The following is a 25,435-nucleotide window of genomic DNA, read 5'->3' on the forward strand; positions in this document are numbered from 1 at the left end:
TATTGGTTATATATTGGTTGTATATTGGTTACATATTGGTTACATATTGGTTATATATTGGTTATATCTGACAACGGAAGCTAAAAATGTTATGCTATATACATATAACATGATGTAGTGAATCGTAAGCAATAGAAAACTCAATTTTGAACTTTTTGATGTTACGTTGTTTTGCATTTTTAGTGACGATATAAACCTTTTCTGCTAAAATTCTATAAAGCGGAAAATGTGACGAGGAAGTGGTTGAGAATCGAGTTTGAGCATTTTTACATCATCGTACGGTTCAGTGACACACAACGAATGTCACAAACGATTTATTGAAAACCAAATTTGGTGAACGTCTTATTTCACGAAATGGCCCAGTTCATTGGCCGCCTCGGTCGTGCGATTTGAAGCTGTTAGACTACTTTTTGTGGGGCTACGTTAAGTCTATGGTCTATGCCAACAAGCCAGCGAAAAAACTTTGTAGCGCTCTTACTGACAAACCCGTTATTTTTCTAACTCATACACACACGCACATAATTAATTATTGATAACAAAATTTATTGAGATTTTCCTACCACAAGCGGTGCAAATATTTTTTGTCATAGAATTTTATCACGTGAGGCATGCATTTGCAAGGGCGGATCGATATATAATATATTAGGGCTACAAAAAAAATGAAAGTTTTGGAAAAAAGTCTCCATGACGGCGACAGCCATCTTATTCGCCCAGAATTTCTGTCCGTCTAATGACTTTTTCAAGTTTGGAAACCAATGGTGGTCATGCCAAGTGGCATGAGTCAAATCTAGAATACGGTGAATGAGGCGCAAGTATGACCAATACTTTCCCCCTTTTTCGGAGTAGGTTCCTCAGGCAAATTCTATTTTTGCCCCTTATTCTTGGCCTTTTGTATGTATCAGTCGAGCCATACTTCTGAACGGTCACAAAACGACTTCGATACTTCTTTGTATTGTATTGAAATAGCGCTTTGAAGTAGTCTCATGGTTACACTTGTTGTCCGGAATGAGCAGACGCGGGACCCATTTTGGTTGATAGTACAGTTTTCACCTTTTTCGGAACAGGTTCGCCAGGCAAAGTCTACTGTTTCCAATATTCCTATTCGTCTATCCATGTTTCGTCGACGGTCACAAAATGGCCTCGAAACTTGTTTGGACTGTGTTGAAACTGCGCTTTGCAGCGGTCTCTTAGCTACTCTTGTTGAATGAGCAGACGCGGAACCCATTCTGGTTTATAGTACAGTATTTACCTTTTTCGGAACAGGTTCTTAAAGCAAAGTCTACTGTTTCCACTACTCCTTAGTCTTTTGTATGCATCAGTCGATCCAAGTTTCGTCGACGGTCACAAAATACCTCGAAACTTGTTTGGACTGTGTTGAAACTGCGTTTTGCAGTGGTCTTATGGCTACACTTGTTGTCCGGAATGAGCAGACGAGGGACCAATTTTGGTTGATAGTACAGTATTCACCTTTTTCGGAATAGGTTCTCCGGAATGAGCAGACGCAGAACCCATCGCATGGACAGCTTACTTATGCCCACTATTTCGTTTAGTATATAACATCTCTGCGGTTTGTTTGAAAGCCTACTGTCTCAACTATCTCGCTCATCTCGGAGTCTGCTAATAAAATCGGAGACTTTTGTCAAGCTACCCTCCGTGGCAACGTATACTGCCTCCAAGATCCATCCGATTTCCCCTCCGCAAAACAAGAAACGAACCACCGATCGATAATGCACTTTTCCCCATTTTCTAAATTCGGCCGACACGCCCGCTTCCGGACGTCCACTTCCTATTCATTACCGTACCACTATTTTACGTATTTACGTATGTATCTACGAGTGAGAAGAACAACAGGTTGGTCAATGAATTGATTTGAATTTTTATCTAATCATTAACTAAATTCAATATTTTTTATCATTGACTCATTATAGTCAAGGGTCTGAGAGATTTGATAAAGTTGGAAACAAGTGTTTACTTTGCACGTCTACCTGTATGTGGGCGTGGGTATGTAAGAGTTGGCACTTTCATTACATTAGATATACGCCCAGCACTGCCATAAAATCAACAGTAGTTGTTGAGGATTCGTGGAATTGACGCCTAACTGGTCTACCAAGTCTGCTAAGACCACGTAAGACGAATTTATTGTACCAATAAAAATACAGCCGGCCATAAATCAGCAAATCAGTGCAAAATATGGATTTTCAAGGGTTTTTCTGGTACTCAATTTACGTTTGCTTGGCATTTCAATTGGCGCAGAGCACAAGTATGTTGTTGTTGTCGAATAAATTTCACTAAAGAAACAATTCTTCACTGCTTTCCCAACTAATCTTAGCGTTGGCGCACTTGAAAACCCCACTCGAGAGCCAACACAGCAGTGAGGCGAAGATAATCAACGGCAGCGAGGCACTGTGGGACGGTACGAGGTATCAGGTTTCGCTGCGTCTGACGGCGGGCGAATGGCTCTTCGGCGCTGGACACATCTGCGGCGGTGCGCTCATCTCACGGCGGTCCGTGCTCACTGCAGCGCATTGCATATGGATGTGAGTGCAAACATGTTAAAGCGGCTGAAAGCTGCAGCGTGACCCGGAAAGTTTATAACTATTGAAATGGTGATTAATAATTTCCAGGCCCGCCAACAATCGCTTTCGGAATGCCAGCGATTTATCGGTGGTTGTGGGAAATTTGAATCGTTATCAGCGCGATAACAATACTTTGGTGTTAGGCGTGTCGAACATCTCGGTGCATCGCGACTATAACGCGACGAGCTACAGGAATGACGTGGCAGTGCTGCATTTGGATGCGCGTGTGCCGGCGAACTTTACACGCGCTCGTGCAATACCGTTAAATAGTGACCTAAATTTGAATGCCAGCAACACCGTCTGCCAAGTATCCGGCTGGGGACGCACCGAAACTGTTTGTTACTCGAATGAATTTTGATTATTTTTGTAATTGTAATCATATAACTTCATACCCCCACAGGGCGGTTACTCACCACAGCTGATGGTGGTCGATGTGGCCATTGTGAACCGGTCTCAATGCGCTACCAATTATGGCGCACTGGTGCACGATGGCATGATTTGTGCCGGTTATATGGAGGGCGGACGTGATGCTTGCGTTGGCGACTCCGGCGGTCCGTTGGTATGTGGCGAACAGCTGGCGGGCTTGGTGTCATTTGGTGTGGGCTGCGCGCAGCCCGGCTTTCCGGGCGTCTACACGGACGTGGCCAGCTATGTGCCGTGGATAAACAATGTGACGAAGTCTTACGAGGATGCTGGCGGCTTGAGCGATAATGGTTTGAGCAATGGCGGCGTTATTGGCGAGAACGGCGGTACTAACGACAGTACTGCTTACAATGAGACCGTTAGTAATAGCGGTTTCAGCATGCTTAGTTGCGCGCCCCCGTTAATTATTGCCGTCTGCTCGCTACTCATGCGGGTATGCTAAGCGTTTAGCTTGAGAAAGATGTACGAATTTATATATTATCAATTTTGTGTGTGTGTGTGTGTTTAGGCATAGCAGTACGTATGTATGTATGTACGTATTTTTTGCGATTGATGTATCATTGTTTACTTTTCTGTAAATTTTTCGGTTTGATTTCTCATTCAAATTGCCAAGATAATGAAGTTAGCGTCAGACGGTGACATATCACAGACACAAACGTACATACATATACACACACGCTTATATACTATGTACATACATATATTTATAATAGATATCGAAGTTATTTTGACGAGCCTTATCACCTTTAAAGTTAAGAGCTAGTCCATAGAAATATATATTTATGCTATTATGCAGAAGATTACAATAGTTTTGCTCATTTAACGGTTGTTTAACCTCTAAAAATAAACTGGGTTCAGGTGTCCGCCCTTTACTAAACTTGATCTTGTTGAAAATGGCTACCAAAGCTGCGTTATAATTTTTATTATTTGTTAAATTGTTGGTTTAATTTAAAAAAAAAAAGTAAGTGGTTGCCACCTGTTTGAAATTTTTAAGTGAAAAGTTGTAAGCAGCAGAATAAATTAAGTAGTTATTAAAATAGAAGTGATTACAGCTAAATTGTCATTAAAAATAAAATGTTTGGCGGGAGGTTGCCACTTATTTCAAAATTAATTAACAAATTTTAGTATATACATTTGTTTTTATTATTAATTATATTACCAGACTTTTACTAGACTGGAGAATTTTACGTTGTTACTTTATATTTTTGCAGAGGAGTTGCCACATATTGCAAAATTAATTAATGCACATTTATATATAAATTTGTTATTATAGTATGGCATTTAGACTATTACTAGACTCGAGAATTTTAGGTTTTTACTTTATATTTTTGAAGAGGAGTTGCCACTTATTTCAAAATTAATTAATACATTTTAGTATATAAATTTGTTATTATAATATCCAAGCCCAATAACTTTTACTAGACGGGGGAATTTCAAGTTGGCTTTTGGCTTCATTTCGGTACTTTTATTAAGTAGCGTTGCCATATCTTCAACTTTTTCATCAAATAAATTGGTAACATAAATGAAATATTGCAAAATGGCGGTAATGTTTAAAATATCTCATCGGAAAAAAAATTAGAGAGGGATGCCAACTGTTTAAAAGACTTATTTCAAACATTTTTGTCCAAAAGTAACAGAAATTTTTTAAATTAATTGAAATATAAAAATTGGTATACAATTTGGGTATTTACATTTCTGTTATGTTCAAAATCGTGATTGATACGTTAGATTTATGTATATGAAGGGGTTCCCAAGTTCCTCCATAACTTTAGTAAGCACTGGGCATCATTGACTAGATGACCTCTGTTGTCAAAAAAGTCTTGCGGTATTTTTATAGAATTTTCAATTGTTCATACAATTGGTTACAATAATGCGATTCAAATATGCGCCGTTTTGTTCGATGACGCGTTCCCAACGAGATGCCAACTTCATAATGCCCCTCTCATAGAAGCTCGCTTCCCTATTGGCAAAAAACTCGGAGAGGCAATTTTCACAGGACTCTCTTGTGGCCAACTTCAGACTACCAAGCGCGTTCGCCATGGACAGAAACAGGTGGTAATCACTTGGTGCGAGATCCGGACTATACGGTGGATGCAAAAGAACCTCCCATCCGAGCTCCCGGAGCTTCTGGCGCGTCACAAAAGATGTGTGTGGCCTGCCGTTGTCCTGATGGAAAACAATTCTGCCTCTGTTGATCAAAGATGGCCTCTTCTGCATGAATGCTGCCTTCAAGCGGTCCAGTTGTTGGCAGTACAGGTCCGAATTGAGCGTTTGGCGATAGGGGAGCAGCTCATAGTGGATTATTCCCTGCCAATCCCACCAAACACACAGAAGAACCTTCCTGGCCGTCAATCCAGGCTTGGCCACCGTCTGGGCCGCTTCACCGCTTTTCGACCACGACCGTTTGCGCCTTACGTTATCATAAGTGACCCACTTTTCATCGCCAGTCACCATACGCTTCAAAAACGGGTCGATTTTGTTGCGATTCAGAAGCGATTCGCATGCGTCGATACGGTCAAAGATGTTTTTTTGCGTCAATTCGTGTGGCACCCATACATCGAGCTTCTTAGTGACTCTAAGCTTCTTCAAATGGTTTATAACGGTTTGATGACTCATGTTGAAACCATCGTTGTGCGGTGGAAATGGAAACTGTAATGGGTCCATAAACTGCACAAATTTTATTGGCGGCTTGAGATGCATTTTTGCCTTTATCGTAGTAGTACTGTAAAATATGCCGTATTTTCTCTTTATTTTGCTCCATGTTTGCGACGCTATAACTCAAGAATGACCTAAAAGAAACGACAATAAATCAAACACGTGTTAGCGCGTGAAATGAAAGTTTCCAAAAAGGTTTAGCATGACCCGATGCGACGAATAAAACTCATAGGTAAGCTCCAAGCGTTCAAGGCATCTTTGGTCACATCGTCCCTCTCTTCTTTTGGCGCAAATCATCCACGGTGGTGAATACCAGGACGTGGTGACGGACTCTCTCCCATCACGAATTCCACACCGGATTCGCTCTCCTTTATATGGCTACTGTAGTAAATGCCACAAGGATCTACTCGTCTCAGTTCTTGTCCCGTTCATCACACTTCTTGGAAGGCGGTGATGTCAGATTTTACTCTAACGAGGACATCAACCAGCTGGGCAGCGAAGAAGTTAACGCAAGTGAGAAAAGTTCTCTGAGCGCCATTCATTTTGGAGAGGCCAGAAATTATTCTTTTACATATGGCTCAAACATCTCACGACTTCCGGTCTTAGACCAAGTATACTCTGGGTAGCCAAAAAGCGTCTGTTTGAAGGTGAGTTAAAGTAAGAAGGCGAACCATCCCTCCTCAGGGTTGTGCGCTGGCTTTGGAACCCGCCAGATAAAAAAAACGCCCCAATGAGAATCAAGAATCCAGCATTGTTTTATTTTTCAGATGACCACAAGGGTAGAAATCTTGTCGACAAGGACAACGTCTATTTCCTCCTCTACTTCAAGAACGCATAATTTCAATGAAACATTTTTGTTTGTGAAATTAATTTCGTCTACTCTTCAAGGAAATTTTTTTTTTTTTTTCAAAACTCAGTCAGGTCATGGCTCTTATATCTCAGGTAGTTTATTTAACAATAACAACTTTACAATGTACCAAGTTAGCAATTATAAAACTTAACCGATTGTGAAGTAAAAATCAATGTGTCGTAGATAATATTAGGTAATTGTAAATAATATTATTAAAACTTAATTATATTTAGAAATAAGCTTCGCCGATAAAAGGTTTCTTTTTAATCACATTTGAAATGAAATTAATTTATTTTGGTATCAAGTACTTCAGATGTTATAAAGTATATCTTACTGTTAATTAGCATAGGCGTATCAAAAGCAAACGTCGAGGGGAGTTCGTGTTTGTATATTATTTTTTGGCTCTATGCTGGATATAGTCCAAATTCTTTTTAAACTGTATTGAAAAAAATAAAAAAAAAATATTGAAGATAGTTCTTGAAAATCGTCGTGCTGGCAACAGAGAGATAGCAGGGAGTCTCAACATCTCTTATGGATCGACTCAACACATTTTGGTTAATATTTTGGTAATGGAGCGTGTCTAAGCTAGAAGTTTAGCAAGGCCTGAAAAGAACTGAAACTTTTGCATAAGCGACGTCGAGTAGATGTCAAAAAAATTTGATAGACAACATAACTGAGGACTCTACATTCATTAAAAACGTTATTACTGGTGACAAGACATGGGCTTATGAATGTGAAGTCGAAACTGTCTTACTATCTGGGGCTTTTAACGGGCCATTGCCCTATTGGAGTCAACACAGTAAGGAATTCTATCAGACGTCATCTGCAGAAGCTGTTTGGAAGAAGATGAGGTGGAAACAACTCAATACGTCATTTTTCTTGACTGTCCCGCGTTTGGGAGGTCAAGACTTAAGCACCTGGGAGCGCATACCTTCAGACATCCCACCGAGTTGGGAGGAATGGAAATTAAACGCCTGTTCAAACTGTTCCACTTGCGATCTTTGAGCAGCCATTTAGCCAAACCTAACCTAACCTGTCCAACCATCTGGCGAATGACATTCCAAAAATGAGACAAAACCGCAAGCATCAAAATCTTCTGAAGGCCATTCCAGTGGAGACTTATTACAAGTGTAGGTTAAATTGGATTAAGCGTTGGCATGCCTTGCATTGGCTGAGAAGCTTAAGTATTTTGAAGGCAGTGATAGAGATTTGTATTAAAATACGTAAAAATGTTGTTTTTTTGTTAGTACAGGTTAAAATTGGTTAGAAGGTACTACTGTGATCACGATTAGTTCCAAAATATCTCAATTTTTTTCGAAAAACAGCGTCATGATAACGTCTGTGAAACAATACTTTCTGTCTATCATGATGTCATAACAAATCAAGGTTATGTTGATAGTTTTCTTCGATTATCGAGGTGTGGTGCACTCTGAAATCTTTCTGACCGGACCGAACTGTCAACAAGAAATACTATTTGAGTGTTATGCGTTGTCTGCGCGAAGCTATTCCTAAAAAGAGGTCAGAATTCTGGGCGGATAGCTCTTGTTTTTTGCACCACGATAAAGCACCGTCGCCTACTGCATTGATTCTTCGTGATTTTTTCGACAAATTTTCAACCAATATCGTGCCGCAAAGACCGTATTTGTTATAGGGGCTTAACACCTCCATCATCCCCTTTATATTTTTACAATACTTCGATATGCACGAATTAACAGTGAACTCATGGAGATACAGAAAATATTTATATACATATATATCTGAAAAATACGAATCGTATCGGTCCAAAACTGTACCGTTATGATTAGATTAAACTACGTACATATATAATATATGAATTCATAAACGTGCTTAGATATAAAATCGCCTGGAATTTCCCTGAAAACAAACAAATATCCGCAAACCAAAGAATTTCATGACATTTCATTTCAAACTTTCGTGGAGAACAGAACGGATTTGACTGGCGAAGGACAAAGACGTTTGTCATATTAATATACCTTAATTTAAAAACAGAAATAGTTAATTATTTCTGAGGTGATATATTTTAGTAGTGCACGAAGAAAGTTAAGAGAAGTGTTCGAATATGTTGAGATATATAATTATTTCGCTCGCGTTCTGTGCTGTTCTACAAATACAATTAACGGGTTAGTTACCCCGAAAAAAGTATATAAATACATTTTAAAAGAAAAATAAAAATCGAACCTGAAAGTAAAAATAAAATGTAAAAAACTTAAATAAAAATAAAATAAATCTTGAAATTTTGAAAAAATAATAATTCTTAATAAAATCTTAATAACAAATAAAAAAAAATAAAAAAAAACTAAATATTGAAATTTTCCAGCGGCAAGCGCTCCGAGCGGTAGCAATGTGAGCTTCGAACTGGATGGACGTATTATCAATGGCACCGTGGCGAGTTTTAATGAAACCAAACATCAAGTCTCAATACGTCGGCGTCTCAACGATGGATACTACTTTGGCACCGGTCATCTCTGCGGTGGTTCGTTGATTAGTTCGAATGTGGTGCTCTCGGCGGCGCACTGTTTCGTGAAGTAAGTGTTTAGAACGGTACTTTAAAGAACATTTATAATAACGGTACATCGACTGTTTAACTAGTTACGATATCAATAACGGCACATTCCGCGCGCCTGAGGACTTCATTGTGGTGATGGGCAATCTGGATCGTTACGAACGCAACAACTACACGCTCGTCTTCGATATTGAGAAAATCGTCTACAATGTGAGCACTTTCAATCTGAGCACGTATGAGTCGGACATCGCTTTGGCATTTCTGAACGATTCTGTGCCAGCGAATTACACCAGAGCTCAACCAATTCAACTCAATACCGAAGAGGTGCCCGATCAAACAGTTTGCCAAGTGACCGGTTGGGGTCAAACTGAAGAAGTGAGTTGGTTTTCAATCACACAATATTTATTATAAATTCTATATTTTACCGTTAATCTGCAGGGCTACTTATCGGATGTTTTGCTGACTGTTGACGTGCCGATTATTAACGACACCGCCTGTGCCAATGACATGAACTTTAGCGCCGGCCTCATCCGTGTGGGTATGCTGTGTGCGGGCTATCCGCAAGGTGAGCGTGATGCTTGCGGCGGGGATTCTGGTGGTCCACTTGTGTGCAACAGCAGTTTGGCCGGTATTGTATCGTGGGGCATTGGTTGTGCACAACCCGATCTACCAGGTGTTTACACGAATGTTTCCTATTGGTCGAAGTGGATCGACGAGCAAATAAGTGGCAATAGTGGTAATAGTAGTGATAGTGGTGATGGTGGTGATAGTGGTGATGGTACTAATACAGCGAGCAGCAGTCATGTATCCGGTCTTATCGCTTTCCTGACAGTATTTTTTGCTTTGACGCTGAATAGATAAATGCTGATAATTTCAGTGTCAATCAAGTTCACAATTAATCAGCTTCATAAATATCAAAACACAATTTAAATGTCAATTAAATACTTAAGTTTATATAACTCGCATAATAAATAAGAAGACCGTTATTTTTACAATGTATTTGTGATTTTTTACTTTGTTTTCAATTTGTAATGTCCTTAGAATATATATTTTTTTCTGCTGAAAATCCTGAAAGATCAACAGTTGGCGCTTGGATGTACCAAAACTGGCCGAGAGCTGGAAATCCGTAGCATTAGGAAGATAATCGAAGCGTGTTTCAAGCCTTTTATGGGAATTGAAGTTTAGGACTAACAAGAACAAACCTTTATTCACGGAACAGAGCTGATCAATCATCTGATCAAATTTGACCCGGACTGGGATAAAAAATTGTGTCCTTTTCTTCATGTAAAGTTTACTTCAATTTTCGATGACTCATTCGAGTATTTTAACTGGTAACTGGCGCATAGCACGCGTGAGATTTTGGCCTAAATCGAAGGAGGTTTGTCCATATAGACTTTAGACTTTATATATCCTCACAGGAAAAAGTCTATTGGTATGATATCAGACGATCTTGGTTGCCAATCGACCGGTCCAAAACGTGAAATTATCTGCTCACCGAAGCGTTCTTTCAATAAATCCATTGATTGATGCGATGTGTGTGAAGTGGCGCCGTCTTGTTGAAACCAAATGTCACCGAGATCACGAGCTTTAATTTCAGGCATCAAATAGTCGGTTATCATGGCGCGATAGCGTTCGCCATTGACTGTTACGCTCTCACCGGCATAGTTTTTGAAAGAATATGGACCTATGATTCCACCGAGCCACAAACCACACGAAAACGTTGTTTTTTGGATGAAATGGCAGCTCTTGAACCTCCTTAGGTTGCTCTTCGTCCCAAATGCGGGAATTTTGTTTCTTCACATACCCATTGAGCCAGAATTTTCCTTACCGCTGAGCAAAATTTTACTCGAAAACGTCGGATCTTTTTGGGAATTTTCAATAGTCCATAGAGCGATCGGACCGTCATGACTATTTCTTTTGATTTTGTTGTTATGTACAGTTCTGTCTCTAAAAAATTTCCACAAATTTATCTTCCCATCCATTTCCTCCTCTCTCAAATATGACTCCAATCTACTAAATCTAAAATCCGCAGCGCCTTAGTTACAAAGTCGATCGAAAAATCAGCGTGGCTTTCAGACAATTCGTCTAATGGTTGTGTCTATAAATAAAAATAAGTAAGGGATATCCCAAACACGTCCACAACATAATATGATTTACATGATTTATGGGCTGACGATATAAGCAGTCTAATCATGAAAGATAAGCTATATAGCCAATATAATCAACTGACGACAGCTGGTAAGACCAACGCAGTCGGTAAAACCAAAAGCTATGTGTGAAATTCGATTTAGAAATGTTTTGTCACCGCAGCGGCGTAAATTTCCTTAGAAAGAAGAAGAATATTGCAAATATTCGAAGTGAATGGAACCAAAGGAATCTCCTAATAAAAGATTGTTAACACTTCGTCTGAAATTTGACCGAGCAAGTGTGCTTTCCACAGTTGTAAGCTAGGGTTTCAGGCGGAGAAACTGTTGCTCCTAGCCTGCTTGCCGTCTACTTAAACTCCGTCCCTGTATTATTACAAATATCTAATAAAGATACGCGGTTAACCAAGAATATTATTAGTATGTAACCTGAAATTTTCTTCGTATTCTTAGATGATTACTCGGTTCATGATATTCTGAGATATGTATTTAGTAGTCCGACTTAATTTAAGAGGGACTTTAACGAAATTTTGCAATAAAATGTGTTCGGATTTTAGATAGATGTTATTGCCCAACGATTGGAATTTAACTGTGCTCTGCTCGGTCCACAAAAACGGAGACCGTACAATCTGGGCCAACTATCGTAGGATAAGCCATCGCATATAAGGTTCTATCGCGCATATTGTGTAAAAGATTAAAGCCCACTGTCCACAAACCTGACCTTATCAGTGTGGCTTTAGATCTGAAAAATGTGCAATCGACCAGATTTTCACAATGCGCCAAACCTCTTCGTCGGATTTAAATCCGCCCTCGACAGCACGAAAAGGAACTGCCCCTTTGTCTGAACGTGGTATCCCCGCAAAGCTATTACGGTTGTGTAAGCTGACCTTGAGCTGCGTCAGGATCGTGAAAAACTTTCCGACTCGTTCGAAATCAAGCGAGGTTTCAGATAAAGAGGCTTCTTCAATCTCTAATATCATTGACCTCAACAAGCACAGCGTTAGTTCTGCTTTCTCCAGAATGGATAAGGAAGTGAAGCAAATGGGTTTGGTTGTGAACGGGAGCAAGACGAAATATATCCTGTCATCAAACAAACAGTCGTCACACTCTCGACTTGGCTCACAGGTCTCGTTCGTCTGTCTTGGAATCAGCTTTAACACCAACAGCAACGCCAGCATCGAAATGCAACGCAGAATAACTCTTGCCGACGGGTGTTACTTCGGACTAAGTAGGCAATTGAGAAGTTAAGTTATCTCTCGACGACAAAGATCAAACTCTACATGTACCCTTCCTGCCCAGAGGCATGGACGATGACAACATCTCATTTATGGTCCTTTGCGCATTGGTAACGGCGAATACCGCAGTCGATGAAACGATGAGCTGCACGAAATACCATATATAACGACATTGATATAGTTCAGCGAATTAAGAAAAGCTGGCGACGTCATGTCGTCCCAATGGATGAAAACACCCCAGCTCTGAAAGCATTCGACACAGAACCCGTCGGGGGAAACAGAGGAAGAACTCCACTCCGTTAGAAGGAAGAAGGACCTATCAACACTTGGAATATCAAATTGTTGGCAAACAGCAAAAATTAAGAACGATTGAAGCGCCATTGTAAACTCGGCTATAATCCCGTAAGCGGTGTCTACGCCAGTAAAGAAGAAACAGATGTTGTTTTGTGTAGACGATTCATTGTGAGACTTCATGTCCGGTTGAAGGTAGACAGCTCAACAACATATTGTAGTGTTTCAAGGAAATTTGAAAGAACTGAGATTCCAATTTAGTCTTTTAAAGGAAGTCAGGTGTTTCCAAGTAAAGGAATAATGTCAACCTTTAGGGTTCTATTTTGTATTATTCTGCGGACCTTCTAATCTGATTGCTGTATTCATTCTATACGGGAAAGTACTGCTGAACTTTTGCACAATAGTGTAATCTGATATAATGCAATAATGCAATCTCATTAACAAGTCGTGCGGAAAAGAGGTACCATAAACCCGAGAAATTTTAGTCAAATACGAAATCACTTGACTAGGCACTATGTACGCTATGGAGGAACAATAAAAAATAATAATTTATGAAGCTAATTCATGGTAATATTGGTTGAAATCTGCTTTGCTTTGAGGGGAAATCGCTTGCGATTAGATTAAACTATTACAATATTGGTATTTCTTAAGAAGAGTTACTTCTCTTCAACAACTTAAAACTAGGGAACATTTCGTTTTCTAGCTTGATTGAGGACGCTACAAGTCTAGGGACATTTCGCATATATGTAGAGAATATAAATCCTTGTGGATTACGACTTTAAATAATTTGAAAATTCACCATTTTACTTCGCAAGCGCCGGTTAGAAGAGAAGTGCTACAACATGCTAAGATATATAATAATTTTACTGACACTGTGCGCTATTCTACAATCCGGAGGTGAGATCCTAAAGTGATACGAATGAAAAATTATATACTGAGACATATTTTATCCGCAGATGCCGCACCGCGTGAAGCCCAAGTGAGTTTCGAACTAGATGGACGCATTATCAACGGCACGGCGGCGAGTTTCAATGCCACCAAGCACCAAGTCTCAATACGTCGGCGACGCACTGACGGCTACTTCTTCGGCACCGGTCGCTGGTTCGCTGATTAGTTCGGAAGTTGTGCTCTCAGCGGCGCACTGCTTCGTGGAGTGAGTGTTTGCATCGATACTTTAAACAACTTTTATAATAACGGTAAATCGATTATTTAACTAGTTACGATATCAATAACGGCACATTCCGCCCGCATGAGGACTTCATTGTGGTGATGGGCAATCTGGATCGTTTCGAGCGCAACAACTACACGCTCGTCTTCGATATTGCGAAAATCGTCTATAATGTGAGCATTTTCAATCTAACCTCTTATGAGTCGGACATCGCTTTGGTGTTTCTGAATGGTTCTGTGCCAGCTAATTATACCAGAGCGCAAACAATAACAATGAATACTCGACGAGTGCCTCATGACACGGTTTGTCAGGTCACCGGTTGGGGTCAAACTGAACAGGTGAGTTAATTAGCTTATCTCATCGACCTCTCTATTCTCAATATATTTAATATATGTTTATCTTTCAGGGCTATCTATCGGATATATTGATGACTGTTGATGTGCCGATCATTAATGAAACCGTCTGCGCGAATGAAATGAATTTTCATCCTAGTTTGATACGTGACGGTATGTTTTGCGCCGGTTATCGGCAAGGTGAGCGTGATGCTTGCGGCGGGGATTCTGGTGGTCCACTTGTGTGTAACAACAGATTGACTGGTATTGTATCGTGGGGTAGAGGCTGTGCACAACCCGATCTACCAGGTGTTTATACTAATGTCTCTTATTGGTCGAATTGGATCGAAGAACATACGGGTATTAGAGGTGCAGGAGGTACAGCAAGCATCAGTCATGTATCTGGCCTATTGACTCTTCTAACACTGAGTTTTCTTAGTCTTTTGTGAAGACATATTTAATTCTTTTATTTTTTGTGTGTTCTAATATAGTTTTTCGCTTGAGACTAGTCAACATATATACATTTGTTTTTATCAATTTTTGGTGGAGATAAATAAAATATTTTGATCAATACTATATAAGTATATTATATTTACTAATGGAAATACTTCTAAAGTTGTAGAGTTCAGTACATTTTTATCAGAGACCAATTCTTCTTGGAAATATTCTCAGCAGTTCGCCATTGTTTACGCCCGAGGTCCGTTCTTCTTCTTCTTTACTGGCGTAGACACCGCTTGCACGATTAAAGCCCAGTTAACAGCAGCGCGCCAGTCGTTTCACCTTTTTGCTACGTGACTCCAATTGGAGATTCCAAGCGAAACCAAGTCTTTCTCCACTTGTCCTTCCAAAGGAGTGGAGGTCTTCCTCTTCCTCTGCTTCCCCCGGCGGGTATTGCGTCGAACATTTTCAGAGCTGGAGTGTTTTCGTCCATTCGGACAACATGACCTAGCCAGTGTAGCCGCTGTCTTTTAATTCGCTGAACTATGTCAATGTCGTCGTATATCTCGTACAGCTCATCGTTCCATCGAATGCGATATTCGCCGTGGCCAATGCGCAAAGGACCATAAATCTTTCGAAGAATTTTTCTCTCGAAAACTCGTAACGTCGACTCATCGGTTGTTGCCATCGCCCAAGCCTCTGCACCATACAGCAGGACGGGAATTATGAGTGACTTATAGAGTTTGGTTTTTGTTCGTCGATAGAACACTTTATTTTTCAATTGCCTACTCAGTCCGAAGTAGCACCTGTTGGCAAGAGCAATCCTGCGTTGGATTTCCAGGCTGACATTGTTGGTGGTGTTAATACTGCTTCCTAAATAGACGAAATTATCTACAACTTCAAAGTTATGACTGTCAACAGTGACGTGAGAGCCAAGTCGCGAGTGCGACGACTGTTTGTTTGATGTCAGGAGATATTTCGTTTTGCCCTCGTTTACTGCCAGACCCATTTTCTGTGCTTCCTTGTCCAGCCTGAAGGAAGCAGAACTAACTAACCGAGGTCCGTTCACTATTCGGTAATAATGATAATGCCCACAGGATCGGTGATCGAACTTCGATACTATTATGTATGGGCTGAGAATATACATAGATATAATTGGGCCATTCATCTCAGAAAATATGTACATATATCTAAAATCATTTGATATGATAAAATTTTTTCGCTGGCTCGAATAAATTCAAGTCAAGAGGCCAATTTGCGATCACTTTTTGCAGCAATTGGGGTCGTATGTCTGTAATAATGCGCCAAATATTATCTTCCAAGGCGTCAAACGTCTCGAGCTTATCTGCGTGGACCAATGACTTCATGTAAATCCATAAAAACTAGTCCAGTTGTGTTAAATTTCACTATTTTGGAAGCCACACCACAACCCCGACACGAGATAATGCGATCACTAAAAGTTTCCTTCCACAAATTGTTTGTTTCATTGGCTGTATGGCGTGTATCGCTGTGTTTTTTTTTTGAACCGAAGGTCGTCCACATGAATATCCTCCAATTGGGGCAAAAAAGAGTCCTTATTCACGGCTCTACAGTGTTCTCCATTTACTGTTGTGGCCGGCTTGATTTTTGAAGAAATGTAAACCAATGATTTTCTCTGCCCATAGAGACCATCAAACAGTGACTTTTTGAGGCTTGAACGGCTTTACTTCTAACACGAGTTGGACTTTGTAAGCCCGTAAACCAAGATCCTTCCACAAAATTATCCATAAAGTGAATGGGCATAGCTCCAATTGTTGCGTGCGATAGCGGATGACCCTTTCGGGTCTTCTTCGATACTCTGAAACTGCGCATTATCCAGTAGAGCAAACGTGCTACGAAACCAATCCGGTTTGCTCAAACTACTGACTCTGCTGAGCGATTAAGTCCACCGAACTGCCAAAAGGTTCGGCCATTATTTCTAGAATAAGTTTCTAAGGTTTGCATACGTTGTCCTGAAGTAAGTATAAAACCGTTTAATTACTCTGCTGAAGAAGTGTCGCTGGGGGAGCCTTCTTGGAACTTTTGGATGAACGTTACCTTATCTGAGCGCTAAATTCATTCAAATCCTTCAAGTCCCCGGATGCTGATGGCATTATATCGTCGAAACTGCAGCGTACGGTTAAGGTGCCATGCAGCTAGTTCTACGGTCTACGTTATTTCGTTAGATTAGGCCATTTTCTGAAAGTCTTGAGATTGTCTTGTGCGACTGCGAAATCTTTCTGGCCTAGAATAGAACGCAAAAATTGTACTGAATACTTACCCTGAGAAAAATTCCTCTTGCCGAGAACGTAGGAGTCCTTACTGAACATCGTCCAATTATGCGGTAAGGTTTAAAAGACATAGCCGAAACTGATATATAGTACATATATCAGCCGTCTAAATTAATTTGTGAAAGGCTCAAACTGCTCGATCTGAAGGAGTCTCAGGATCCAATTTTTAGGAGGTGACTGGCGTTCTGACCTGCTCAAGTTACATCTTCCTCAGGATTGACTTCTTAAGCTAAACTAACCTAAAGTGAGTACTTTCGGCGAACCAAAAGACTTGCGCTGGCACTACTGGCGCCCATACCGGCCAACGAGCTAAAACACTCGTTCGACATGCATTTGGACCGTGCAAAAAGCTTTATTGAAGCGTCTGCATAACGCTTTCCTTTCATAAGCAAACGCATTTTTCTGAAAAGAAAGAAGTCGCACGGTGCCATATCAGGTAAATACGAGGAGTGGTTAATGGTTAAAATGTGATTTTTGGTCAAGTAATCGTCGGCGGTGATGTCAGCCTTTGTTTTTACGAGGACATCAACCAGCTGGGCAGCGGCACCTTCCCAATTAAGGGACTGAACATTCCAGGTGCATGCCCTCAATTCGTAGTCCTTATTTCGTTTGCCATGGTCGTCATCAAAAGAGGGGTCTCTCATCCGAGGCTGTTTTGTCTCTTTCATTGGTATTGATTTTATGTGGCGGGTCCCAAACCCAGCGCACAACCCTATGCAGGGGATGTTTCGCCTTCTCACTTTAGCTCGCCTTCAAACGGTTGTTCTTAGGCTACCCAGAGGATACTTGGTCAAAGACCGGAAGTAGTGAGCTGCTTGAGCCATGTGTAAAAGAATCGTTTCTGGCCACTCCCAAGTGAATGGCGATTAGAGAACTTTCCTCACTTGCGTGAACTTCTACACATGACTCCATCCTCCTCGACGCAGTACCCGCCGGGGAAGCAGAGGAAGAGGAAGACCTCCACTCCGTTGGAAGGACCAAGTGGAGAAGGACCTGGCTTCGCTTGGAATATCCAATTGGCGCCACGTAGCGAAAAGAAGAAACGACTGGCGCGCTGTTGTTAACTCGGCTATAATCGCGTAAGCGGTGTCTACGCCAATTAAGAAGAAGAATCGTCCTTCGAATGTTGGATTCTGTGCAATTTTTGGTCGTCAGTTAATTTGTGTGGAACAAACCGTGCACTCACCTTTCGTAAGCCCAAATGTTCGGTCAAAATGCGATAAATCGATGTTTTGGAGATGTTCAATTCCATTTCCATGAATTTCAATGATGATTTCGGCTAATTTTTGATGAATTCACGCACAGTTTCCATGGACTTTCAGGTGATCACGGATTTTGATTGGCCCACATGTTGGTCGTCATTTATGTATGTCCTCACGACCACTTTGAAAACGTTTAAACCACTCGTGCACTCTGCTACGGGATAGGCAATCATCGCCATAAACTTGTTTTAAACGCAATAACTTCACTTCTAATCGATGAAATGTCATGAAATTCTCACTGGACAATCGATAAAGATAACAGATTCTAACGTACCAGTCGACATATAGGTAGCGCCACCAAGGGGCGCTAGATTCAAAAAGTCCTGTTTACTTTGGAATACAACTTGTATAAATCAAGTAAAAGCTGTCAAAATGACCAATTTCGAAAAAGGTATTGCCTTATTGTAAGTCACACGGCTAACTACACATAACAGTCTTCATTATTTCTACCACATTATCAAAGTTGCATAACATATGCGCTGCTCCTGACCTCACATAACAGTCATTAATCTCAGAATCTATAATACTAGAGGTTAGACAAAACTTTGTTGAAATTCGAAAACAATTTCTTTATCAAACGCCAGATTTTATCGGTGACTTTGTCATATGCTATACAAGTATATACTAAATTTATGAATGTATATTTATTGGTATTACGTTATGGGAATCACACAAGGTCTTCTAATAGACTCTGCACTCGTTTAGTAAATACATAATATGAGTAAAGTGTTATTAAATTACAAGAGGATCAACTCCAGATAAGATCGTGCAATTAGTATTTCAAGTATTAATATATGAATTTCAATATAGGCACACATACAAATACAAAAATTATATATACCGACACATATCAGATGTTAATTGATATTTACTAGTTGAAGTCGCCTCGACTGATATCTCGAAGAAGTGCGTCGATTAGATTAGATAATCGGCTGTAAAGGTTATGGCTTTTGCTTAAATAAATTTTTACTCATTAAATTGGATTTCACTAATTTGTGCGCCATCGTAGAGAGCAGATCGAAGCATTTGAATACAAGGACACAATATTAGATTCCGGTTTCTTTTAGACAAACAGCGAGCTTCGGCAAAATGGCGGCGCAACGATTGAAACTTGTTTTGGCAGTATTCTGCACTTTATTCCTGATTTTGCAGAGCGCATGTGAGTTGAGAATAACCGTACTTGCTTGAAATTGCATTATTTGTGTTATTGTCATATTCTAGCTGTTGCAACGGGGGCGAATACCGGTGCCATCGGTCTGGGCGGACGCATCATCAATGGCACTTTGGCGAGTCTAAATGTGACCAAGCACCAGGTGTCGATCAGAAGGCGTACAAATGATCGTTTCGTCTTTGGTGCCGGACACATTTGTGGCGGCTCGTTAATAGAGCCGAATGTGGTGCTCTCCGCAGCGCATTGCTTTGTCAAGTGAGTGAGTTTTTCGAGCGTTTAATTGGTGTTTGTGAATTTCTCCAACTTATTATTATTTTCTGTACTATTTTTATTTGCAGTCAGGAGATCAATACGGGCATTTATCGTCCTGCTTCTGATTACGTGGTGGTTATGGGCACTTTGGACCGCTATGAGCGCACCGAATACACGCTACAGTTCGATATCAATAAGATAGTTTATGGCATAAATCCATTTAATTTGTCCACTTATGAGACTGATATTGCTTTGGTGTTTTTGGATGGTTCGGTGCCGGCAGGACATCCCACTGTGCAGACGATACAAAGAGCTACAACTGAGGTAGCCGTAGGCACTGTCTGTCAGGCGACGGGTTGGGGTCAAACTGAAAGTGTAAGTGATTGTTTCAAAGTTGTGGCTTGGATTTTGAAAAGTTTCGTAAGTTTTCAGTATAACTTCAAAATCGTAGCCTCAAATCATACTTTTTGCCTTTAAAGGTTAGATTTTTGATATAACGATAGCATTGTGGCATGTTTCTTGGAACATAACCTACAAAATATTCCAATGTGTTATATATATGAGTGAAAGGCGTGAACTCGATTGTGTCTTAAATGGATTTTAACGGGATATAAGTATATTATTTATGGGCCTTGTAGGCCTGTTCGAGGTGCTTAAGTTTTTAGCAATAAGTATAACCTCGTATGTTATGATTATAATATTTCAAGAGAATTTAAAATTTTATGAAATAACAAGTGAAAAAATAGCTTGGCATGAAAGCATATTCGTAAAGAGCAACTACGTCTCAGATGGTCCATTCGTTGAGTCCAATTTTCGATGAATCATTCGAGAATTTCAACTGGTAGCTGGCGATTGATACGCGTGAAGTTTTTACTCTAAGGCCTGAATCGAAGCGGGATTGTTTGCATATACTTTAGACTCTTTAGTATATATCCAGGAAGGAAAAAGTCTAACAGTGTGATATCTGCTCAGTGAAGTGATTCCGATGATTCCACCGGCCCACAAATCACACCAAACCAAACCAAATTTCTGAATGAGATGGCAGCTCTTGAATCTGTTCAGGTTGCTCTTCGTCTCGAATGCGGCAATTTTGGTTGTATACAATTTTGCTTGACCAGAAATGGGCCTCATATCTTAACAAAATTGGGATCGAAAACATCGAATCTTCTTGGAACTTTTCAAGAGCCCATAGAGCGAAGCGATGTCACTTGGGAAGGTCGAGGGACTTCAGTTCTTGCACACGCTGTATTTTGAACGCTTTCAGTTTAAGATCTCGGCTTAAAATGCGCTAAGTCTTTTCATACGTCAGTCTGAGTTGCTGCGAACGGCGTCGAATCGACTCTCCACGATCTTCCTGTACACTCTCAGCTCCGGCTGCTATATCTTTTCACTGGACGTGGTCCATTCGGTCAAATAATATCCAGAAAATATCCTGGATATCAAGATGGGTGATGTTGTTGCGAATAGTACGGTCAGTAGGCCGATAATGTTAACCATAAGTTGAAAGCGCGGAGCGCGCGAAACTCATTCTTTACAGAACGTGAATTTTTGTAATAAAGTTGAACGATTTGTAAACACGGTACAGACGAAAATTCTTCCATGATGAAATGCCAAACAATACTCAACAAAAATAAAGTGACAGCTTGACACGACTCACCCGTGATCTGTCAAAAACAGTCTATTAAAAAAAGTACCTCTGCTTGGACCACCTTGATGATGAGTCAATTTAGCCATTTGTGTGTCTGTCCGTCTGAAAATGCGCGAAATAGTCTCTTCGAGATATCGATCTGAAATTTTCCATACTTCTTTTCCACTTCAAGAAGCTGTTCGTTTGGCGGAACCGTCGATATCAGACGACTATCTGTCATACAAGATCGGAATCAAGTAGAAAGTTTTTTATTTGACAAGATATTGCAACGCAATTTGGTATGAGTTGTTGCTCAAGGTAACGCTGCAATATCCGAAAAAATTGTTTGGATCGAATTATTATAGGTTATGGCTGTCTTGCAAACTGAACGATCGGAATCAAGTTCTTGTAAGGAATATATTGCTTTTGTGAATTTTTTTTATCTGCCTGTGGGACATTTCGCAACAATTTGCAGCTTTATTTGCTCTCTAAGCGTGACAAGAGCATATTGCTAGAGAGGAGAGAGGAGTATGCGAACAGAACTATTGCTAATTTTTAATAGAATATGACTTACGCACACATATAAAACGGTGCCAATATTTATCTTTATTACTGTTATTAATGCATATAAAAGCTTAAACATATACATATGTACATACTTACATATGTACATGAACAATTCAATATTTTCCGTTGAAAATTTAGACACTTTATCGCCGCATTATTGCTTTATAAAACTCACCTGGGCACGGCCCATAAATTCATTTCCGCTTTTTATTTATTTTTTTATTATTAATTGCTAACGTCAAATTTTAGGCATTTCTAACTGTTTCCGCTTTTTATCATGTTATTTTAGGGTTTATTGGCCAAAGAATTAATGTCAGTTGACTTACCGATAATTGGAAGTAACCAGTGTACCGCAGACACCGACTTCGCCAAGGGTCTGATACGCGATGGCATGCTCTGCGCCGGTTATCTGCAGGGTGAGCGTGATGCTTGTGGAGGCGATTCTGGTGGTCCGCTGGTGTGTGATAGTCTGTTGACCGGCATTGTGTCGTGGGGCATTGAATGTGCGTTGCCACGGCTGCCCGGCGTTTACACGGATGTGGCCTACTACTCCGATTGGATCGACAATGAGTTGCAGAGTTATGTGAATAGCATGCAGCGTGCGAATAATACGAGCAATAGCACGCGTCCGGGTGGTAACAGTACCGGCAGTGGTAACAGCACCGGCAGCGGTAACAGCACAGGTGGTGGCAGTTGGGGTGGCGGCGGCGGTGGTGCCATGTCGACGTTCTCTCATTCCGCCGTTATGCTCGCTTTGATAGTTGCTTGGACCACAGTGATGAGCTATTTCAACTGAAATTATGACGTTTATATGCGCATGTGATATTACCCAAGTATTCAACGATTTTATTTCACTGATTTTATTCATAAAATATAATTGAATTAATGCGAAAACATTCTTTTGCTTCTAATGGAAAAAATAGGTCATAACCTCTTCCACCGAATTTATGGAATTTTTCAGATGTGTCAAACATTTCTTCTTCTTTATTGGCGTAGACACCTCTTACTCGGTTATAGCCGAGTTTACAATAGCGCGCCAATCATGTTTCCTCTTCGTGGTTTGGCGCCAATTGGAGATCCCAAGTGTAGCCAGTTCCTTTTCCACCTGGTAATTCTAAAGTGGAAGCCTTCCTCTTCCTTTGGTTCCCCCGGCGAGTACTGCTTCGAATACTCTTAGAGCTGGAGTTTTTCTATTCACAACATAACCTAGCCAGCGTAGTCGCTGTCTTATAATTCGTGAACTATGTCAATGTTGTCGTATAACTCATACAGCTCATCGTTCCATTGAATGCGATATTCGGTGTTGCCAATGCCCAAAGGAACATACTTCTTCCGCAGAACCTTTCTCTCGAAAACTCATAACGGCGACTCATCAGATATTGTCATCGCCCATGCCTCTGCACCATACAGCAGGACGGGTATAACGAGTGACTTATAGAGTTTGGTTTTTGTTTGTCGAGAGAGGACTTTACTTCTCAATTACCTACTCAGTCCGGAGTATCACCTGTTGGCAAGAGTAATACTGCGTTAGATTTCGATGTTGACATTTTTGTTCTTGTTAATACTGGTTCCAAGGTAGTCGAAATTTTCTACGCCTTCGTAGTTATGACTGTCAACAGTGACGCGAGTGCGACAACTGTTTGTTTGATGATAGGAGATATTTGACCTTGCTCCCGTTCACTATTAGACTTTTCGGGTCTGGTATCAAACTTTTCACACATCTTTAATAGGTTCATTCTCTCATGCTCTACGGGGCAGTGGTCTGGTGTGCATACTTACGGAAATCTACCTATAGGAAGCCAATGGTAAGGGTTCGGAGGTCTGCTGCGCTGAGTATAACGCTATCTCTAAGAACGACTCTAACGCCTATTTAGGCTATATTTCAAGCAGAGGCCTTTGCTTTGGTAAAACCCCGGAGCTGGCCTTTATTGCATCAGCAGACAACTCCAGAATCAACATCTACGTGAGGAAGCTATCACAGCTTTGACCTAGTTTCGCGTAACGTCCAGAGGTGTCTTGGAAAGGAGGTGGAGAGTGTCGCTAGAACCAAGCGACTTCGGCTTTCCTGTGTGCCAGGTCAGAATGGCATCGAGGGTAATGAGGTAGTGGACGAGTTTGCCAAGAATGTTGTAAGGCGGTCACAGATACGGCATTCTGGACAGGAGCGATAGAACGATCTATCTGGGAACAGAACTGTAAAACTCATGTGTAAATTTATAAGGATCGAAAATACTAAGTTCCCACTGGCATTCGATAGAAGGGACTGTAGGAACTTGATTGAAATGCTGGTCATAGTCTGGACCCGGCAGACAGATCGAGAAGACTGCAAGTAGTGACACGAAATAGGCTCCAGGGAAGCAATGGATCATCTCTTGTGCACTTGTTCCGCGTTGCTACGCTTTAAGCACTTAGGGGTCTCAGTCCCGTCAGTGAGGCCACAGATTCTGTTGAAATTCTGAAACATGACTACTCCTCATGAACATCATAACGGAACCACATAAGGTATCGCAAAGGACTAAAACTGGTCTATGCGTGTAAAAATTTTATCTCTTGTCTATTATATTATTTTAGGTCATATATTAAAGACTGTGGAAATTATGATTGTCTAAAGTCAAGTTGTAGTGGGTAGAGGTGCAAATTAAAATGATCTGCACCCCAAGTTCAACTCCTGCTTCAACTAATTTCAAAAAAAAAAAAACATCTGTTTGTTAATTGACTTCGGTAGATAAAAGCAAAAATCCGAGCATTTTTTTGAAAAGTTTTCATACAATCCTTCGACCGTTCGTAGACGTCTTGCTACTTGTAGGTTTCTATATTTATCGAATAGTAATGAGGGGATCATTACAAATGTATAGTGAATTTCTGCAATTGTTATTTCCTCTAGTTGTATAATGTTAATATTTTTTTTCAGTTAGCTTCCCTATGATCAATACGTCTTATTATAAATATTGAATGCTTTTGATAATTTTTATTGTCACGATGCAAAATATTTTATTCATAAAGAGGTCTTTCAGCCCACTGTATTAACGTAAAGAATCGCAAGGTTTTAGATAAATCTGCTGCATACTTTGAGGCGATTCTTAAGTAGAAGTTTATATATAAAGATTTTAAGATTGCTTGGAATGCTAATATGTCGAAGATGGCGAATTATGTTTAAGTGGTTAGTAGGTGGTCAGAATTTTTAAAAATCGTTTTTTTTTATATTTTCTCGAAGTTCTATAACTTTGAAATATTCTCTGAAAATTTGAAGTAAATCCGACAAATACTTTTCGAGTTATTCGCAGCGTGTTGGAAAGTTCGTGTAAAACTACAAGTTCGTTTACAATTTGTTTATAATGTTGTTAAATCCATCTGCACTGCTATCATTTGTGAAGCAGTAGAGAAGAAGAAATGCTATACAGGATGAGCCCTAGATATTTCACTGCATCCACCCGTTGCAGACGGAAGGCTCTCCTTTGCGACAGAGGTGCCACCGGGATCGTGTGTTTTCTAGTAAATAAAACCATATTGGTTTTATTAGAGTTGATCATACCATATTGGTTTTATTTGAATTGATGCTGAGACCATTTTCGACTTCCCAATTTGTTACGACGCTGAGATACCCTTGTGTC

The 25,435-nt window shown here is 40.3% G+C and overlaps 3 protein-coding genes and 1 pseudogene across 3 annotated transcripts; all 4 read left to right on the forward strand.

The window, feature by feature from the left end:
* The first annotated feature begins 2,078 nt into the window (after positions 1-2,078).
* On the forward strand, positions 2,079-3,541 carry LOC120775101 (trypsin I-P1-like). The gene is made up of 4 exons (XM_040105114.1): positions 2,079-2,260; positions 2,330-2,537; positions 2,625-2,910; positions 2,977-3,541. The coding sequence occupies exons 1-4, from the start codon at positions 2,191-2,193 to the stop codon at positions 3,439-3,441; spliced, it is 1,029 nt and encodes a 342-aa protein (XP_039961048.1). The 5' UTR covers positions 2,079-2,190; the 3' UTR covers positions 3,442-3,541.
* A 4,929-nt stretch (positions 3,542-8,470) lies between these two features.
* Positions 8,471-10,027, forward strand: LOC120775160 (trypsin eta-like). Its single transcript, XM_040105207.1, has 4 exons — positions 8,471-8,645; positions 8,843-9,050; positions 9,115-9,403; positions 9,467-10,027. The coding sequence occupies exons 1-4, from the start codon at positions 8,585-8,587 to the stop codon at positions 9,887-9,889; spliced, it is 981 nt and encodes a 326-aa protein (XP_039961141.1). The 5' UTR covers positions 8,471-8,584; the 3' UTR covers positions 9,890-10,027.
* A 3,423-nt stretch (positions 10,028-13,450) lies between these two features.
* Positions 13,451-14,668, forward strand: LOC120775380 (annotated as a pseudogene).
* Positions 14,669-19,179: 4,511 nt separating this feature from the next.
* LOC120776039 (trypsin eta-like) lies at positions 19,180-22,718 on the forward strand. Its single transcript, XM_040106484.1, has 4 exons — positions 19,180-19,366; positions 19,429-19,633; positions 19,717-20,005; positions 22,114-22,718. Exons 1-4 carry the CDS (start codon positions 19,297-19,299, stop codon positions 22,618-22,620), a joined length of 1,071 nt encoding a protein of 356 aa, XP_039962418.1. The 5' UTR covers positions 19,180-19,296; the 3' UTR covers positions 22,621-22,718.
* Positions 22,719-25,435: the final 2,717 nt, after the last annotated feature.

Source organism: Bactrocera tryoni, chromosome 4 (genome assembly GCF_016617805.1).
Source record: "Bactrocera tryoni isolate S06 chromosome 4, CSIRO_BtryS06_freeze2, whole genome shotgun sequence".
Lineage (NCBI taxonomy): Eukaryota > Metazoa > Arthropoda > Insecta > Diptera > Tephritidae > Bactrocera > Bactrocera tryoni.

Coding starts and splice junctions, on each gene's coding strand:
- LOC120775101 (XM_040105114.1), top strand. CDS start 2,191: ATGGATTTTCAAGGGTTTTTCTGGTACTCAATTTACGTTTGCTTGGCA. Junction 2,538..2,624: donor GCAGCGCATTGCATATGGAT/GTGAGTGCAAAC, acceptor AATAATTTCCAG/GCCCGCCAACAATCGCTTTC. Junction 2,911..2,976: donor GCTGGGGACGCACCGAAACT/GTTTGTTACTCG, acceptor ATACCCCCACAG/GGCGGTTACTCACCACAGCT.
- LOC120775160 (XM_040105207.1), top strand. CDS start 8,585: ATGTTGAGATATATAATTATTTCGCTCGCGTTCTGTGCTGTTCTACAA. Junction 8,646..8,842: donor TCTACAAATACAATTAACGG/GTTAGTTACCCC, acceptor GAAATTTTCCAG/CGGCAAGCGCTCCGAGCGGT. Junction 9,051..9,114: donor GCGGCGCACTGTTTCGTGAA/GTAAGTGTTTAG, acceptor CTGTTTAACTAG/TTACGATATCAATAACGGCA.
- LOC120776039 (XM_040106484.1), top strand. CDS start 19,297: ATGGCGGCGCAACGATTGAAACTTGTTTTGGCAGTATTCTGCACTTTA. Junction 19,367..19,428: donor CCTGATTTTGCAGAGCGCAT/GTGAGTTGAGAA, acceptor GTCATATTCTAG/CTGTTGCAACGGGGGCGAAT. Junction 19,634..19,716: donor GCAGCGCATTGCTTTGTCAA/GTGAGTGAGTTT, acceptor TTTTATTTGCAG/TCAGGAGATCAATACGGGCA.